General features: G+C 44.2%; 2 protein-coding genes across 2 annotated transcripts in view; both read left to right on the top strand.

Annotated features, from left to right (window-relative positions):
- The window catches only part of LOC147693291 (extracellular calcium-sensing receptor-like), a 52,966-nt gene extending 48,590 nt beyond the window's left edge, over positions 1–4,376 (top strand). The window contains exon 3 of the mRNA XM_086935900.1: positions 4,110–4,376. Within this exon, the coding sequence (XP_086792026.1) occupies positions 4,110–4,376 (267 nt within the window). The remainder of the gene's footprint in view (positions 1–4,109) is intronic.
- Positions 4,377–9,167: 4,791 nt separating this feature from the next.
- LOC147693290 (vomeronasal type-2 receptor 26-like) overlaps positions 9,168–19,712 on the top strand; it is a 76,689-nt gene continuing 66,144 nt past the window's right edge. The window contains exon 1 of the mRNA XM_086935899.1: positions 9,168–9,215. Coding sequence (XP_086792025.1) covers positions 9,168–9,215 — 48 coding nt within the window. The remainder of the gene's footprint in view (positions 9,216–19,712) is intronic.

Below are 19,712 nucleotides of genomic sequence, written 5' to 3'. Positions count from 1 at the left end.
GATGTTTACAAACATCCATGCACAATGAGCCAGGCACCATATGGTGCCTGGCACTTCGGGTATTGATGTTTGAGGGCATCACAGGTGCCCCTAGGCCTCTTTGTGGAGGATGCAAAGGTACGGGGGCACTGATAGGGCTGCTTAAAGTCGATTTCTGACAGCCCTTCAAAGCCAGTTTGCCCACCATCCCTATGGCAGTGCCTGAGCAGGCATCACCCCATTGTAGAGAACTACTTTTTGCCAGCTGCCTTGAAGGGCTCCTTGAGCTCATTGGATAGCCAGCAGTTGGTCCCTCTGCCACCTCTAACTTCCACAATGGTCCCTATTATGATGTTGGTCGGAGTTGCCTCCAACAAACACTGCCTTGATGTGGTAACTGCCCAACTGAATTTGGTGTGGTCACAAACCCTGCTTCTCTATGGGATCTTGTTGGGTCAATGGAAAGGGCCCACAGCACAAGCTCCCATTGAGAAATGAGAGTTTTTTAAAATCCCTGCTTCGTGTAGCTGGCACCTCATCACACCACCATAGGTGTCCCTCAGGCCCAGATGCAGAGTGCCAAGGGGCCCTGCTAGGGTCCCCCAATGTCGCTTTCTGAGAGCAAATCCATTTTGGAAAGGCTGCCACAGATTTGCTGTTTGAAACCGACATCCTAATGCCAATGGTGGAAATGCCTTTTTTAAGGGATTATGTGCGATTTCTGATTCGCCAACGGCTCCTTGAGCCAGTCGGAAGCCAATCAGCCCCCCCACCGACTAGTTTACATCCAACTGCAGACATTGCAATTCAGCAGTGGGAATGTAAGCCTTCCATGTTGGTCGGAAAGACTCCGACCAGTCATCAGAGGCTTTCCGATATCGAAATGAGGCCCTATATATTGTAAAATTTTTGAAAATAAAAAATTCAAACACTTTTTAAATATAAACATTGTTAAATATTTTTGATGGATACATTTTTGCAGTAATATTGTTTGACATTGAGTTCATCGAAAAATAGCCCTTTTTCCAGCTTACTTATCAAATCAAATCAGGAATATTTATTTAGCGCAAACATATCACCCAAAAGTCTCATTGCGCTTGCAGAAAAATGCTCAGATGTTAATTTAGCAAAAGCCATTAGGAGTCAAACAGCCAAGCTTTGAGCTCCCCACGAAATTGATTATGACTTGAAATGATGCGCAGGAATAGGGGCAATTTATTCCAGAAAGCAGGCGCGAAGAAGGAGAAGTGCGAAGAAGGAGAAAGATCTCTCCCCCATTCTGGCTGCGTGGATTTTAATAGAGTTTAAAAGAAATTTGTTGCTAAATCTTGGAGCCCTACATGGGCGATACCAGCTGAGTTTCTTCTTCCAGTAACCAGGACTATTTCCATAAATGTTTTTGTAAGTTAGGCAGAGAATCTTAATACGAGTTCATTTTCTGACAGGAAGTCAGTGGAGCTGTCTTAAGTTTGAGGCCGAGGGGGATCTCGGAGGAAGATTCAGAACCAATCTGGCAGCCATATTCTGCAGGACTTGGAGCCTGGTTAAGAGGTCTTCATTTACAGAGGACAACAGAGTATTGCCATAGTCCATGCGGTTTATGATCAGGCCTTGGACTAACGGTTTCCTAGCTTCGGTCGGGAGCCATTTAAAAACTTTTCGTAAATTCTGCACGGTGTCATAACAGGAACCAACTAGATGATTGACGTGATCTCACATGGACAATTTATTGTCTATTTGGATACCTAAGTTCCTGACAGATTGGGGCCGATTCACAGAACTTAAGACAGACTTAAGACAAACTAAAGACAGACTTAAGACAGACTTAAGACAAAATCTTAACTTAAGTCTGTCTTAAGTCTGTCTTAAGTTTGTCTTAAGTCAAATTGAAGACGAAATCCTAACTTTACTACTACTAAATGCCTTCTGTGTATACCAAAAGTAGTGCGTTTAGGATTTTGTCTTAAGTTAGTTCTGTGAATCGGACCCACTGTTTTGGCTCTGGGCAGGGTCCCAGTGATTGGGGCCACCAGTCACAGCACCAGTATTCGTGGGCTTCGCCAAAGAGGACTATTTCAGTCCTCTTTGGCAATGCATGAAAGCAGCGATGCGTCACTTCTCAGTGAGCACTCCTTGCGACATACCTGATGCATCATTTTTAATGTATGACGCATCATGTCGCAAGGAGTTACAGATACGTCAGTATTTCTGATGTATCTGTATGCTCAAAAGTGACGTATTGCTGGAGTGTGTCACAAAAGTGGCGCAATTCCAGCAATGCGTCCTTACACATGGGGCAAGCCCCATGTGAAAGGGCCTGCATCAGTCTTGTGCCTGTTGTGAGGCAGGCGCCAGATTTTGACGCAGCGGCGTCCTAGAAGTAACGCAGTGAAATCCCATAGATTTCACTGCATCACTTCTACAAGGATTTTTGCGGGAACGCCCCCCCTGCATACATTTTACCTGGCGCAGGCATAATGTAGCGCAGGGGTTTGCAAAGTGTCACTTTGTAAATAGTGCGCAACAGGAGGCATGATTTACGCCGCCTATGCGTCACAAAAAGTGACGCATCGGAAGAGCAAAACTGACGCAAGGCCTCATAAATGAGGCCCTTGGCATTTACAGGTTTTGTAATTGTAGATATTGTGTAATTTTGCTGTCTTTTATAGTGTTTATTTAATTGTTGGTAGATTTTTACAGGTTTTTGTTTCTTCATTTTATTTCATTGGTATTTAAAGCGTCTGTTTTAATTGTTGTGACAGTTATGTCTATATTTGAAAAACGCTATTTTTTAAAACTTATTCCTTGTATAATGTATATTTTTTATTTTAGTGGTGCTTCTGTAGCGGTGTTTAATACGAGTAGAGATATGGTTTATATAGGGATAGGAATTTTGCTTGTCTGTGGGATAGTTTTTATATTGTTATTAATATTATATTTGCAATGTTTTTATGTTGTGCTCAACAATTTTTGTTCCAGTTTTTTATTATCAATGTTTTCTTAATGTTTCCAAACTTTTTGTTTCTGATTTTTGTGGTCAAGAGGAGGTATTTCGATATTTTTTGTGCAATATTTTGACATCAATATTTATGTTTTTTTTAAATTAAATATAGGTGGGCAATATCTTTGCAATCAATGTTAGTGTGATGATAATGTTGTAGGTCGACATTAGTAGTGTTACTATTATGTCAGTGAATCCATTTGAACTTAGGACTTCTACTTAAACAATGACAAAGTGATGGGTTGAATGCTTCAATTTTTCTCAGCCCTGGAGATCACTTGGAGCCCCATTCAAGACAAGAGGCCCGATTCACAGAACTAACTTAAGACAAAATTCTAAACTTACTACCATTTTGGTATTCACAGAGGCACTTACTCATTTTGGTATTCACAGAAGGCACTCACTCACTTCGGTATTCACAGAAGTTAGGAGTCCTAACTTTAGGACTCCTAAATGCCTTCTGTGAACACCGGAAGCCTTAAAGTTAGGATTTTTCTCAGTTTAGGAGTAGTAATGTTAGGAGTCCTAAAGCCATTCTAGACAAAGACCTGCCTTATAAAAATCAGCCTTGGTTCTGCTCTAATAGAAACACTGCACTCAACCAATAGTTTCTACCTACTCAGGTCTCATCAGTGAGATAGATCTTTAGTCCTATGGCACATTGAAAATCCAGAATCTGGGAATACAAAATGCAAAAACGACAAGGTGATGGAAAAAATTCTTACATATACCTCAGTCACTGGTTCTTGCTCAAGTCCTCATATATATCAGCCTGTGCTATTTAACGTGAATCCTAAATCAATAGCCCAATGCTACACCATAAGTGTTATTATCAGGAAATCTCTGTAATGCAAATCCATCTTGACTCTGCTCTAATAGCAACAATTAAGGTTCTCATGCATGCAGAACAGTGAGAGATTTGTGAGAGAATAGGTACTCTTGAGCAATAAATCTGCATTTACATCATGGCAACAAACATACTGCCTGGGGTAGCAACTACTGATTTCCAAAAGTTTACAATAGTTGTGAAAGATGATACATAGATTGAATTTTACATTATTGTTCAATGTATTCCCTTCATGTGTTAATGTGTTCTCCTTGTGACTGTATCTGTGTTTTTCCCTAATAGGTTCTTCACTATGTGAAAAGGATGAATCTATCATTGAAAATCGGGGCTCAAATATCTTTTGATGAAAATGGTGATGCCCCAAGCATGTATGACATTGTGAATGTACAGATATTTAACTATGAGGACATTCGACTGGTCAACGTGGGCAGTTTTGACTCCCAACAAGGTGCACACATCTTTATCAACACCAGTGCCATATTATGGTCTGAAAACACCCAGGTGATTATGAGACTTGACACGGCTTTGGGTTGCAATGTGGTCACATAGATGACCGACAGTGCTGATGTACTGCTTGAAAAGACACAACAGGTAGAGCATTGGCTTTCATAGTCTCCACACTCAGGCCTCTGCCACATCTCGTGGTCATAACTATGACATTATTTTTTATAAGGATCACTTTAAGTGATTGCTTGTTAAAAGAGATGACACTCTTGGAAAATGTTATTCAATAAAACACAGTTTTTAAAAGGCGCATGCTATCCAACTACCATCCGGCATCCAGACTATCCTGGCTTAGTAATCAATGAAGAAACGCATTATATCCAATCTCTTGCCAAGACGCCTCGGCATAAGAGCGCTTTATAAGTACCTTCAGCCAGCCAGTCTTGTTGCTCAATCAGTCTGGAATCTGAGCAGGCTGAGGAACGGATTGGCCATCCTCTTGAATCCTTGACGGAGGGGAATCCTCTCTCCTCGTTCTCCTTTATCTGACAGCTGCGTTCAGTAGTGGAGAGCATGATTGCCTCATCTTGCTCTTGCAAGACTGAATGAAAACCGATCACAAGTAGTGAGGATTAGGTGAAATATCTTGAATCCTATCCTAAGTGTCTGTGGGTTCCACAAGGTTCAATCTTGGCCCCTGCACTCTTCAATCAGTTTATGGATACCTTGAGGGGGCACAGGTGTCTGCATATTTTCTTATGAGGACAACAAAAAAAGTCAAAAGTCAAAAAGTCAAAAGATTTATATAGCGCGCTACATACCCATAGGGTCTCAAGGCGCTTGAGGGGAGGGTGGGGAATTACTTGTCGAATATCCAAGTTTTAAGTTGCTTTCTGAATGCTAGGTGGTTCTGAGTGAGGCGAAGATGAGTAGGAAGGGAGTTCCAAGTTTTAGCTGCCAGGTAGGAGAAGGATCTGCCTCCCATGGTGGTTTTGTTGATGCGAGGTACAGTGGCAAGAGCTTGGTTGGAGGATCGTAGCTGACGGGAGGGGGTGTAGAAGGATATGAAACCTCCTCTCTGTTTAGCTCCTCACATTGCACACTGTATTTATAAACATACCACCTTTGATGACTGAGTTATGACTGAGTTATTTATCGAACTCAGCATTTATGTCTACTCTTACCGAAAAATAATTTGACCTGTTGCTCCCATGTTAAATTCCTTATTTTCATCTGACTGTGATTCTACTCAGAAATCAATTCATAAAAGCAGCTAATCTTGATCTAATGACTCTGAAGATAATACCTTTGCATGACACTACAATACGACAGCTCAGGCATGCAACATCTGGAGTTCTCAATCCCTCTACTCAGAGGAGGTACTTCCTAAGGACTCATGCTTATCCCTAAATTAGATGGGAAACACAGTGATTGCTTTATGCAGAAGATCTGGTAATCATAGATCAAAATATAGATATGTCTGCAGAGGAAGCTGTATGTGTTCAATGAATACTGCAGTCAGAAAAAAAACTTGTTGTAAACTTGGTAAAACCCAAGGTTTTGTGCTTTGGTAAGAAAAGGAAGAAATGCAATTACCTCTGGGGCTGCACAAAGTTGGAAAGAGTATAAATATCTAGGAATGTGGTTAAAAAATCTCTAAAATGGAAATCCCATTTGAATGCGCTGAGAATATGAGCACTGACTTCAGTTAGTGGCCTGAAGAAATTTACCAGAACTTATGGAGAAAAGTTAGGTAGACCTGTCTTGAAAAGATATATGGCCCTGATACTGCTGCCCCAGTTCCAATATGGAGCCGGAATATTGTACATGAGTGGCAAAATAGGCTGGGATATTGAAGAGGGAAAATGTATAAAAAATATTTTGTTTCTACCCAGGTCCTCTATGATTTAATTTAATTTAAAGGAGTTTGTAGAGCGCCTGGTGACGCCTCCCGGCGTGTCCCCGCGCTGTGGAGAGAGTGTGAGATAGAGTAGAGGAACCAATCACAAGGTAAAGAGGCAGGTTTTCAACTTCTTCCTAAACATAGTTTCATTATTCTCCATCCTAATATCCAAAGGAAGAAGGTTCCACTTCCTAGCAGCTAAAGTACGGAATGATCTGCCTCCCATTCTAGCTTTTTTGGGGCATGTAGTTCTGAGCAGACCCATTCCTTTAGATCTAAGCGACCTGCTAGGTTCATAAACAGATGCCAAGTCCGACATATAAGCTGGTGCTCTGTGATGAATTATTTTATGGCACCATAGCATAGCTTTAAAATCAATCCTCTTCCTGATTGGTAGCCAATGGAGGGCTTCCAGAGAGGGGCGTGATGGTGCTCTGCGGGGGAGCCTTAAGACCAGGCGAGCTGCCGAATTTTGTAAAACCTGTAGCTTTTTGATGTTTTTCTCAGTTGACCCTATGAGCAGCACGTTTCCGTAATCAATACGAGATGTTATCAGCGCTTGCATCATGGTACGCCTGGAATTGATGGGTAACAGGTCAAGGGTGCGGTTCAGAGTTTTCATCACCCCAAAGCATTTGCCTACAGTTTTTCTTATGTGGCTATCAAAGGACAGTTTATTATCCACCCACACACCCAAATTCTTTGCCTCTCGAGAAGGGGAGGGCAAAGGACCAAGGCAGCTGGGCCACCACTCTGTAGTCCATTTGACCTCATTGCCACCAATAATGAGGACCTCCGTCTTTGTCCCATTAAGTTTCAGACAATGGTCATTCATCCATGTGGCAAGTTTGGTCATGCAGGCATTGAAGTTGTCAGCTTCCTTAGAGGGGGCTTGGGTCAGAGATATAAGAAGTTGCGTGTCGTCGGCGTAGGAGACAAGCTCCACGCCGAACGACTGCACTACCTCTGCCAAAGGGGCCATGTATAGATTAAACAGAGTGGGACTCAGGGCAGAGCCCTGAGGAACCCCCTGCTCAAGCATCACCCTGTTGGAGAGAGAAGTCCCCCTTTGGACTTGAAAGCTCCTGTTGAGCAAGAAAGCTTTCAGCCATCCCAGTGCCTTATTGGTGACTCCCGCTTTATTTAGACACTGTAGCAAGGTGGAGTGTGCTACAGTGTCAAAAGCGGCACTGAGATCAAGCATGATGAGGGCCATTGTCTTTCCCTCATCTGCTCCCTCACGTAGGGTTTCAGTGGCCCTCAGGAGAGCTGTCTCCGTAGAGAAACCAGATCTGAAACCCGACTGAGATTTATGGAAAGCATTATGGGTCTCAAGATGTTCCATCAGTTGACTGTTAGCAATTTTCTCTGCTAACTTGGCTACATAAGGTAGCAGGGATATAGGTCGTAAATTATCCATTATGTCCACACTGATGTTGGGTTTTTTCTTAATGGGTAGCACTATTGCCTGTTTCCATTCCTCCGGGAGACAAGAGGTTGAAAAGGAGGTTTGTAGTAGGTGCCTCAGATGAGGTTCCAATACTGAGAAGGCTTCCGCTAAAATTTTTGGTGGTGCCGGGTCCCGGGGCGATCCTGATTTTATTTTATTACACATTTTGGACAGAATCTCATAGGAGGGAACTACGAAAGACTTAAGGCACACAGGAGTAGTTACAGTTTTATCGTTTTCAGTAAAGTCCGTGGCCGGGGCTCCCTGTTTAGAAAAGCTCGTGTCGATTTTACTAATTTTGCCAGCAAAATACTGAGCAATCTTATTGCACGATTCCACAGAATCATTTTGGGTGGGGGAGGACATCTCCACTATGGATATCTCTTTGTATATTTGAAACAGTTCCCTTGAGGAGTTGCCTGCTTCTGTAATACGAGTGTGATAATGCTCGGCTTTGGCCAGGCGAACTGATTTGTAATATTCTTTCTGTGCTATTTTATATTGTATTTTAGTATCTGCACAGAAGTTATGGCGCCAGGCTCTCTCAAGTTTCTTGCAAGCCGTTTTCAAGGTCTGTAGTTCTTGGCCGAACCACGGGGCAGTTTTCTGAGGTCTCCTAACATTGGACATGGTGCGGCTAGGGGCTGTGATGTCCAGGGCCTTAGTGACGATATTGTTTAGATTTGCATTAGCTGCCTCACAGTCAGCTCCTTTGGGAGGACCTTCGTCTAGAACAATTTGAATGAAGGAATCTAAAGTAAAATTCTTCCATTTCCTGCGTTTATATCTCAGGGATTGATGACGAAAGAGCTCCGCTTTGTCAAGTTGAATTGAAATGGGAATAATGTAATGATCCGACCAGGGTATGGGTATAGGATCAGAAGTATGTACTTCTAGCCAGTTTCCAAAGACGGGGTCTAGCAAATGTCCTAGTTGGTGTGAAGGATCTTTATTTTTTAGGTCAAGTTGAACCGATTGCAGTTCCATACGAATATCAACCGCGTCTTTATCTAAAGGATCTTCGAAATGGGCATTAAGATCTCCTAGAACTAACAATTTAGATTTTCTTAGTGCTAGATGGGTGACCGCCTCCATTAGGGTGGATGTGAAGTCATATAGTCTACCCGGTGGTCGATATATCAAGATACCAGAGATCGAGTGATTGGGACCAGTGTTGATTGTAAAGGTGCCAGCTTCACTATGATCAACCTGTGTGTGTGCAAGGGAACAGACGAGAGGATCTCTAGTGACAATTGCAATGCCACCTCCTCTACCGTCCTTTCTATCTAGCCTAGATATGGAATATCCGTTAGGTAAGGCCTGGATAATGTCCGGATCTGAATGTTCATCAAGCCAGGTTTCCGTTAAGAAAAGGATGTTAAGATTCTGGTCTTCAAGCAAGTGGTAGATTTCCAGAGCATGTTTGCGAAGAGATCTGCAATTCAGTAATGCTGCTTTGATGGTAGGCCCAGTGCTAATATCTGGGACTTGAGGGAGGGGATCAAAGCGGCACCTCCAGCATTTTGTGAGTGACTGGGCCAGCATGGTGTGCTTGCAAATGGCAGGCGTGTCGGGTTGTAGTGCAAGTAATGTATGTCTGTCATACCTTATGGAAGTTTGTGTCAGGCTGTAAGAATAGAAATGAGCATGGTATCTTAGGAGGCACGGCAATATTAGGATTCCAGCATTGTCTGGGTTATGGGGAGGGGCAAAAAATAGCACAATGGTGCAAATGTGAAATTTTACAGAGTGATCTGAAATGGGCATTGGGTTAAAGAAAATGTGAGATACAGCATGTAGAAAACTAGGAGTTGCTTCCACGACTTACAAATTGATATCGTAAGGCGAGAACTCAAGATATTAGGGAAATACTTTTCTCGAACCAGGAGTTTTAATCAACTTGTTGCCAGGTTTCAATTATTGTGAATATTTGAAAAAATGTACATTTGTCAACAATCCCCCCTCTGTGCTTCTAATTGGTTATATTGTATGGCATGTGATAATACGTCAAAATATATTAACAACTAAGATTAATTAAAGCAGAATGCATCCTTCATATTGTATGTAAATAATAGAAACACACTCACATTTTTAAATCTTCCTCTGGCAGAACTTTTAATACTTTTTGTAATTTACAAATGCCAATTGGAATTTGCATGGAAAGCTGCTCCTGGAGCATGAAGTGATTTGTTGGAAAATCGCACTATTCCAAGGTGCAGATTTCTCCACTTCGGAGAACTCCACACAAGCACATTTTGTTTGTTTCTTTTTATTTCTGTATCGACAAGTTTTTTGCCTCATTAAAACTCTCCTTCCCTGAAACTCCCACAACATGTGGTTGTTGTAAGGGATCTACACAGACACATAGCCAAAGAAATATTATGACTCTTTCCTGTCTACGAGTTTGTGACTACCCACAACCTAGTGATTTGGGAACATTTACAACGTTCCAAATCAAGGCATGCCTTGAACATGCAGAAAATACCTCAATCCCACTCTCTGAGTGGGGCTTACCATTTCAGAGAATTCCAAACTTGTAATGGAGATCTCTGCTCTAGTAATCTAGTTTGATTCTTGGCAGACAATGTGGTAAATTTGATTGCAAACTTTGCACATATAAAAACGTTTTTTCAAACATTTTGTGCTGGGATAGTGTCACAAAAGTGACCTTAAAAAGTACAAACCTTTTAAGGGGTGAATTTACTTTCCACATCAAAATGTGTTTTGCCCTAAAAGTAGTGTGAAGCAATCCTGCTTTGCATTACCAAGCACCAAGGTGCCAAAAGTTAATGTCACTTCAAAGGAGTCGCTAACAGAAGAAATTATTTTTTTGTCCTTTCTTTTCTGACTTTATATGTGTGCTGCACTGTGCAGAACACCTACAAAGTAGGAAAGGTTTTTAAACTTTTATAGGCATGTTTTTTTTGTACTAGAAGCGTACCCTTCCTGTACAAAAACTATGCTAGACTCATGCACACACCCTAATGCTATGGCGCTAAGATGTGTGTGCGGTGCTTTGCAGCTGAAATCAGTGGCAGCACTTGTGAGAGGTGAGGAGAGTCTGTCATATTATGTAGATATCATGCCCATCTGCTCCCTCCCCATCATGCAAAGCAGCACAACCTCTTTAGGAGCTGCGCTGCTTTGAGTGTCTTATTCAAAATCTGGCATTAAGTTTCTCATTTGGCTTGCTTTATGATTTATCATTACATTTTTCACTGTGGTATTGCTTAGGAGAACTATTTCATTATGGTAATTTGTGGTATAATTAATTTAGATTCCCAAAATTGTTCTGTGTTCTCTGGCACTGCATCTCTTCTGTCAAATTAGCAGCACCATATCTAACGTATTAGTAGCATCTAAAAATGACATTTATCTGTGGTGTTTTTTTTAATTCAAAAAGTTATTAAGTAACTTAAGCCGGGTTTAGGGGATAGGGTCAGTGACATAATTTTCTGTGAAGTTTTCACCATATTACTTTCATGGCACCTACTTGGTGAAAATTCAGCACCTTTCACATTCTAGTAGTTAAAAATAACTAAATCATTTTTAAAAGTGTCTCCCAGTACCAATGAGTGGGGATAAGGAAGTGTGGCAAAACAGTAGACCATCTCAAAAGCCACTGAGATGACACTGTGAGTGCCACAGTAGCTCTAATTTGCCACCTAGAGATCATATTGAACAGCAGGATAATGGATTCAATTCCCTTCTGAGAAGAGGGTCAAACTTAGTAATGGAACTTGAGTCTTTTCTGCTCCTTAAAAAGAGAAGTGACCAGCTGACTGAAAAGAGATCTATCTACAATCTGCCCAATGTCAAACCCTAAGTGGCTGCTAGCTTTTACTTTGCAGGTTTCATTAAAGGCAGTCATGAGTTCTACTTTAAAGAGTCTTTAAGCCAAGGGTGGGCGAATTTTGCGAATCTCGCGTTCGCGAATTTTGCGGATTTGCGAATTGGCAATCCGCAAAATCCGCGAATTCTCGCGAATTTGCGGATTTTTTTTTTTTTGTGTTCGCAAGTGTTTCTACCAGTTCGCGAGGATTTGGTACTAGTTCGCAATTGCGAAATTACTTGTCGGCTCGCAACGGTCGCGACTATGTTGTTTCTACGTCTGGTTCATCATCACAGCCTCCCAGAACCCTCTGTTTCACCACTGGCACCCTCTCTTTGACCCATGCCACCCTCTGTTACATCAATGCCACCCTCTGGTTCATCATCACTGTAGAAGATGGGGGGGGGGAAAGCAAGCCCACCTGCCCTGCTTGAACTGACATGAATTAATTTGGGGTTAGTTTATTAACAACACCTGCCCTGCCCCAACTGACAATAATGAATTAGGGGCTAATTAATGTGTCACTGAAAGAATTTCAAGTTCCAGCCTGGCACCTGCTTGTCTGCTCCTTTAGCTGTAAATCAGGACCTTTGTGGCATACAGTTAAGGTCAGAGCAGGGTCACACAATAGTTGCAAGCAGGCAACCGAATTCTGGAGGGCCCCCTCAGGAAGCACTACAGAGAATCGTTACAAATCATGAGGTTGACCTTTTGCACCTGCTCATTGCTTTTGCTTTTGCTGAAATCGTTTTTTGTTTTTTCGCGCTATTCGCGGGGCGCGGCGTCGTGCGAAACCGACCGCGGAAGCCGCCAATTCTTGCGAATGAGCATTTTATTTTTTTGCGGCTTGTTGTTTCGCGAGTTTTTTTGCAGTATTCGCGAGCCGCTTGCAGCGCAACACGCAAATTTACCCCAAGGTCGAGTACGGGCGAGGCCATTTTGTTTGCGTGACGTATTTCCGTTTCCGCCCGCTATGTATAATCTCGCGCAGTAAGCGCATTGCGAGTAGAGGTTTGCACGAGATCGCGCGGGAAATCTAGAGGTTCGCACGAGATCGCGAGGAAAATCTTGCGCAAACTTACTTTCGCGCTCGTGAACGGGCGCCGGCCATCTTGTTTTTCATTCATTTCCTGTGTCTGGGCATGGTGTTTAATCCTCTTGGTATCTTTGCCATCCTTTGCTTTGTTTTCAGTTTTTTTTTTAACGATTTTGCTTCTTATCTATCCCTCTCTTTTCCTAGCTGTATATTTTTGTCTTTTCTGCTATTTTTCTTTACTTTTAAACTACTTTTTTAAACTCTTTTCTTTTCTTCTTCCCTATCCTATTCTTTCTTAATTTTCTACTTCTTCCTACCTTACCTGCCCAGACCATGGTCAAGCCAGGCGCCGTGAAGCTGCCCAGGCACTTGAGGGCCGCAGCGGCGGCGGGGAGTAGTGCTGGACCCAGTGCCAGGACAGCATGCGGGAGATTGAGGGGGGAGCAGGTGACGCGACGGGAGATATTCAGCCCGGAGGAAGTGGGCGCGCTGGTCTACTTCGTCCAGCGCCGCCTGCCCAGGACCATCGCGGGAGGCGGCAGGATCTCGGCCGGCGGCTACAACATGCGGGAGCGCCGGAAGCGGTGGGAGAAGGTGTGCTGGACCATATCCCACCTCTACGGGGTCCAGCGCACCTACAGCCAGGTCACCCATCGCTGGACGGACCTCCTGGACCGCGAGCGCGACCTGCTGGACCAGCTCGGCTTGGAGATCCCCGGGCTTGGTGAGTAGTAGTAGCCATTTAATCACTCACTACTATGATGTTTTCTCCTGCTCTGTGTTGTTGTATTGCAAATATTTGTTTTTTACATGGAGCAAGCCAATAATGCCGCTGATGACGATTACATTGTAGTTAAATTATATTTCAAAATCTTCTGTGCATTTCAGGTGCACTGCTCTCCTTCTCAGTGGCGTTGCTACTATGCTTATTTGTTTTCTATTTCGTGGTCTCATTGGCCTGAGTAACTATTATGTATGAGTGTACTTTACAGAACTGCGTAATGCTAGACACTAGGGGGCAGATTACATTTACAAGCCCCTTGCGCCACGTTTACGTTGCCTTGAGTGACGCATCAGCGGCGTAAATGTGCCGCATCCCTGCGAGTCATTTATGACATGACGCATCTAGGGAGATGCGTCACGTTATAAAGCCATGGGCCTGCACCACAATGGGTGCGTTCCTAGTACGCAGGGTGGGCGGTCCGGCGGCTGTGCGCCTCGCAAAATTGCCTGCGTGAAATCTACAAGATTTAACGCAGGCACTTCTGCGACGCTGCTACGTCAATTCAATTCCTTATGTCTGCTCGAAGCAGGCGAAAGGACTGACACAGCATATTAAGTATTGGGTGGCCCTGAGCATTACTGGAGTTGCATTGCGTTGGCGACGTGACTCCAGCGATGCGCCCCTCTTACGTGACGAGATGCGTCACGCAAGTGCCTACCCTTGCGCCAGGGTGCGCCGCATTGTAAATGAGGCGCATCTGCCGTGTCGCAAGGGTAGTTTTGAGTGACGCATTTGATCTGGCGCATCTCTGGAGATGCGCCAGAACGCGTAAGTAAGTATGCCCCTAAGGGGCAGAATTGCAATTACCGTCGCATCCCTGCAAAGTTGCAGGGATGCGCCATTAATTGTGCGGCCCGCTACCACCACCAAACATGGTGCGCCGTATTTGCAATGCGGTGCACCATGGGCCCAAAACGTCACCGAAGCTTTACTGCTGGAGTTGCGTCGCAACGATGGCGCAGCTCCAGCAATGCTCTGGGGTACCCTATCTCCCCAATGCTGGGTCAAGCCGTACGTCTGCTTCAAGCAGGTGCAGGGTTTGTGTGACGCATCATTGTCCTAAAGGTGACTGATTGAAATTTTGTAGATTTCCCTCAGCCACTATTAGGATGTGTTCCAGCGCAGGAATGCCCTCCCTTGCGCCGGAACGCCCCCTGATGGCGCAGGGCTTTATAACGGGATGCATCTCCCAAATGCGTCAGGTTGTTATAATATTATACGCCGCACCATGGCGCCCTTTTTTGTTTAGCTGCTGCGTCACAAAAGTCACGCAAGAACGGCGCAAAAGAGCCGCAAGGGGCTTAAATCTGCCCCTTCCTTTGTACCCCTGACAATAAGAAAAATAGTGGCGGTGGATTGATAGTTTGACTATTTAAATGACTGGTAATGTAGCAGGCAACTGTTAGTGTTGTCACTGATCTGACTGAAATCACAATGGAGTTTGTCTGTCACTTTGCGTCTTGCCTGCGGACTGCTGCCTGCCAGTCCTAGGTGAACGTTTCAGTACTTTGTTTAGTGAGTTACGTGACTTTCGAAGTCACAGGTCCGCAAATAAATGAAAACTAACCCTAATCAATATAATTTCGCGGAAATATTTTGTTATTGTTCTTTTGAAATGTTTGATTTGGTTGACATTGACAAGCAACAATCATCCATGTTTTCTGTTCTTTCTTTCATGTTGTACGTCAGCTCCCCCCAGGGGCGAGAGGAGGACACAGGAGCAGCAGGCGGCGGATGCTGTTCAACAGGGCCAGGATCGGGCAGGCGAGGGCTCCTCTGCTGGCCCCAGTAAGTTTTCATTTTAGACTAGTACCTATTTTTCCTAGCGTTCCTCATTTGACTTTTTTCAAAATTGTCTTTGCTCTTCTTGTAGACTGTATCTAAATTCTTATCCTGCCTCTACTATGACTCCCTGTGGTATTACTAGATTATTCTTATTAGTCTGTCTGTGTAGCTAACTAAGATTGCACGGTTGGCGAAACTCCCATGATTCTAGTCAGCAATAGCTCTACCAACTTTGTGCAGTCCTCTGGGATTGTCCATAATGTCTTTTGAAGTGTTCTATCTGGACTCATGCTTGCAAAAATTGCAAAACCTTTCGCTCAGTCACTCTAGTCTGGACCAAAATACACAGATTGTATTTAAGTTTAAAAGCTTTATTAAAAGTAAACACATTTATTAAAATGAAGTCATAATAAAACTAAACGTTTAACTGATAATGGAAAAGTGGTTAGTGCTGACGATTAATTGAAGACATTTCTTGTGGTCGAGCCGAGCTCTCACCTGGTTTCAACTTGATCTTGTTGTTAGAAGTTCATCTTCTGTCTGTGTGGAGAAAAATGGTGCGTGTTAAAAAAACAGCCTTCATCAGTTGTGCCAAAAAGTGCAGCAAGACAACCTTCCCTGGAAAAAGGGACATTTTTTTTAACTTTAACGTAGACAGTCACAAATTACATTGTTTTCACATGTCTTCATTCCTAGACCAAAGACTAGTGAGTGCTTTATTCTAACATTCTTAAATGTACTTTGTAGGTGGAAAATCTGGTGGCGGGGCCAGTGTGGAGGTGGTGGTGCTCGACACGGAGGCGGAGGGCGATTCTTCAGGGGAGGAGGCGGCGGCTGTGAGAGTTGAGACGGTGGTGGTGGCGGCCAGAGGTAAGCTCTTATATATTCCTTACTTATTGAGATTGAAGACTTGCTGGGAAGGCAAGAATATGAGATGCATGGCTGGGTGAATGATGAAGCAATGATGGGTGGAAGGACAACAGCCTGGGTGGGTGACACAGAAACTGTATGTGTCCATATACCTGGATCATGCTACTATCTGACTCTTAGATAGCATATGTGTATCTAGAGCAGGGGTACTCATAGTACGGCCCGCGGGCCGGTGGTGGCCCGGCAAGCCTTCCTTGGCGGTGCGCAGACCTTGCAGACAATCACTGCTCCCCCGGCCCCCACAGAGCAGAGGCTTTTTTGTATTTCAACTGTTAGCGCCCCTGCATCTCCACTCTGACAATCACTGCTCCCCCGGCCCCCACAGAGCAGAGTGGAGATGCAAGGCCACAAAGAGGTGAAATAGAACAAAGCCTCTGTGGGGCCGGGCAAGCAGTGATTGTCAGGGTGGAGAAGCAGGGGCGCTACAACAAACAAAGCCTCAATAATATGTTAATGGTCTTTTAAAGACCTGTTAAGTACTTTGGTGTTGTTGTCTGTGTGTGCGCGTTGAGGAAGCGGTCTCAACCCGGGCTGAAGGCTGACACAGATAGACACACACACAGTGAGATGACAGAGGGGGAGGTAGAGGGAGGGCAGGAGGGAGAGAGAGATGGAGAGGGAGGGCAGGAGGGAGAGCAGGAGGGAGAGAGATGTATGTAAATGCTGGGTCTGGTGGCTCAGTGGGTGAGGGCATCTGCTGCAGGGACCTGTGTGCAACCTCATGGTCACAAGTTATCGTTTTGCTTTAGCCCCACCCCCTCTGACTCCGCCCCACCAGTGCGGCCCTGGGCCCCAAACTACACTGTAAATGTAGCCCCTGAGAGAAAGTTTGTGAGTACCCATGATCTAGAGAGAGTAGACGGTCAGTGGATGAACTAAGTGTAACTTTGAAGAGCATGTAACACTACACCCGCACGTCCGTTCCAGTGTAGAAAAGGCAAGGAAAAGAACTTTTAATTTTGTCCAAATACTACCATCAATAGTAGCAGTAGTTTGTATTGCAAGCACTGCATAGATCCGGTTATTACGGTGGCCACTCCCTACCTCTCTTAATAAGTTTAGTAGTACTCAGTCATTCATGTGTGGATGTATCACTGGTCACTCAATAAAAAGCAAAGCACCTAAAGTCATCCCATATATAAGCAAAAACATCCCATGTGAAGTGATAGATAATCAGATTATTTATCTTCTTCAATTTTCCATTTCTAGTACTCATTTCCACTGTAGGGTGAAAGTTAAATTAATTAAGCAGTAGCCCTTGAGTTGTAACAGAGTATTCTCAGTGCCACCCGTAATAGAAAAGTAAGAGCTTCACCACCTGCATGTACTGGACGGGTACAGTAACGCAACGCAAGTCTAGGTCACTCCTCATGGCGTGCGTCTCTTTTTCTCGGGTGCAAGTTTACTGCGCTGGCATTATGCCGGCTTGCAGAAGATAACGTACCAATTTTCCAAAACAAGAGACAAGAAGAAGAATAAGACTGGTGTACTTTCATAGTCGACTCCAATGGAAGTCCATAGTGCTCGTAGAATTTGTTCCTTAAACTCCCACTAATGTTAGAGCAAGGATGAAGAAGTGTGAGGTTAGATAGATACTGGCCTCAATAGTTATGTAATGCGTTTGCAAGTTGCTAGTTGTAGTGCAACACAAATTTCTGCTGAATGATTGAGTTAATCTTAAGGAGCATTGGTTACAGACTATGTCTTTCTTTCTTCATATAGGTTCTCCTTCCAAACGAACAAGGAGGAAGGAGCTGGCTAGAGCGGCCCGCAAACGGAGGATCGATGCCACTGTGGCCGAATATCGGCGGCTGGTGGCCCTGGAGGACGAAGAAAGTGTGCAGTCGACCACAACAACTACGTCGTCTGCATCGGCCTCTGTTCCCCCACGGGCTGCCAGTGCCACCCAGCACAGTGGTCCACCCAGACTGAGCCGGGCTGCCAAAGCCAAACGCCACCGCCGAGTAGCAAGGACAACAGCTACAGCTTCCTCTCACAGCCGTTGCACCTACAAGGCATTGAAGGCACGCCTGCGCCGCAGTACCCTGATGGTGTCCCGCCTCCAGCAGGAGCTCCACCACTTTTCCAACCAGTTGGAGGGGCTCCGCGTAGAGCACGCGTTGCTCCGCCAGGAGCATGATGCCCTGGCCCAAAAAGTTGACAGCATCCACCCATAGTGTCCCTTGCCCCTTTTTTAGAGACTTTTGGAGGGTGGGAATTGGGAGTTGGGTTTTTGGGGACTTTTGAAGGACAATCGTTGGGGTTAGGGAGGGTCTTGCGGGAGATTATTTTGTTAGGGATATAAATATACTTTTTCAAACTTTATCTGAGCATACCCATTTCTTACTGCTTGCCTGGTGGGTGGGGGTTTAACGTTGACTTTGTTTTCCTGAAAGTTTAGTTCCATTTTCTTCCTTTAAGTGTAAATGCCCAAATGTTTTCAACACTAAGTGCCTCTCACAGACGAAGTGAATCCAAGAGTCCTAGGACTTTAGTAGTACTACCTTCAGTCTCTCGTCTCTCGTACTAATACTCCATTATACCCCCAAACCACCAAACGCTTATCTTACCTGTAATTTGTGTTTGAAAGTAGGGCTAGACCCAGGGCTGGCTCCACGGGAAACAGCGAATATGGTTGGCAATCTTGGTCGGATAAAATTTCCTCATAGCGGTGGTACTAGTGGTGTGACACAGTGGCAGTTGCATGCCTATGAAAAAAAAGAAAATGAAATCTGGTTTGTCCTCCTGAGCAATTCAACGGTACAACTGAGAATATAGCAGGTGACAGAAGTACAGTAGAACAGTGCCACATTGTAGCCTAACAAATGGTAAAGTATAACTACTAATTCGGTTGAAGTTCTTTCACATTAGCAATGGTTCTTTGTCAAGCAGAGTAAGAATATATCCTCGGATTTCTTCACCAGCCTGTTGCTATCACCTTATCCTCCCCAGCAAGTGTGTGGATTTATTGCTGTCATTTAGTCACACATCAATCAAAACCACACAGCCCGGGGGAAGAGGGTTAGGGTTTGAAAAATGGATGGGTACGGGGGTTTTTGGGAAAGGTTTTGGGAGACAAGAAAAAATAGCACAGCATAGACAAACAATTGTGAACATAAACAAATCTTTGGGTACAAACCTATCCATCAATCTTTGAAAGTGCATGCACTACTGCATACATGTCAGTGAAAAGTAAGTAGTACATTCGACAACTGTGGAAGAAAGAATGCGACAGTACAGGGCCTGTGTGGAATTATTGATAACGATATTCAACATAAGGTCTCTGTAGCCAGATACCCGAGAGCCTTGCTGGTCACTATAAATCCATTCACAACAACACTCAATGGGGTTGGTCTGGAAGGTATAGTAGATAGAAAAGGAGAAATTGCTTTTTTTCTAGGTGTCCCCTCACTCACCAGGGTTGCCCCTTGGTGACATGCTTCATCATTGGGGCCATCCCAGTCCTCTACGGCCTGGGGCATGCTGCGACTTGCGAATTACGTAGGAGCACTTACAAATGACTATGTGTGGTGCAGATGTGATAGTGGAGTGGACTAAGTGATGTGTTAAGGGATCAATTTAGAAGCAGAGAGAGATTCAAGAAATGCAGTCACAGTCAGAGAAAAAGGCAAGGGATACTGTATCTATGTGGTTGTAGTGGTCCTGTTGGAAGTGGTAAGTAAGTTGCCTGCAGAAAAAAAATCCTCCTTTTAGCGGCACT

Source organism: Lissotriton vulgaris, chromosome 8, assembly GCF_964263255.1.
Source record: "Lissotriton vulgaris chromosome 8, aLisVul1.2, whole genome shotgun sequence".
Classification (NCBI taxonomy): domain Eukaryota; kingdom Metazoa; phylum Chordata; class Amphibia; order Caudata; family Salamandridae; genus Lissotriton; species Lissotriton vulgaris.
Note: the sequence above shows the minus strand (reverse complement) of the source record. Positions and strands in the feature narration are given on the sequence as shown.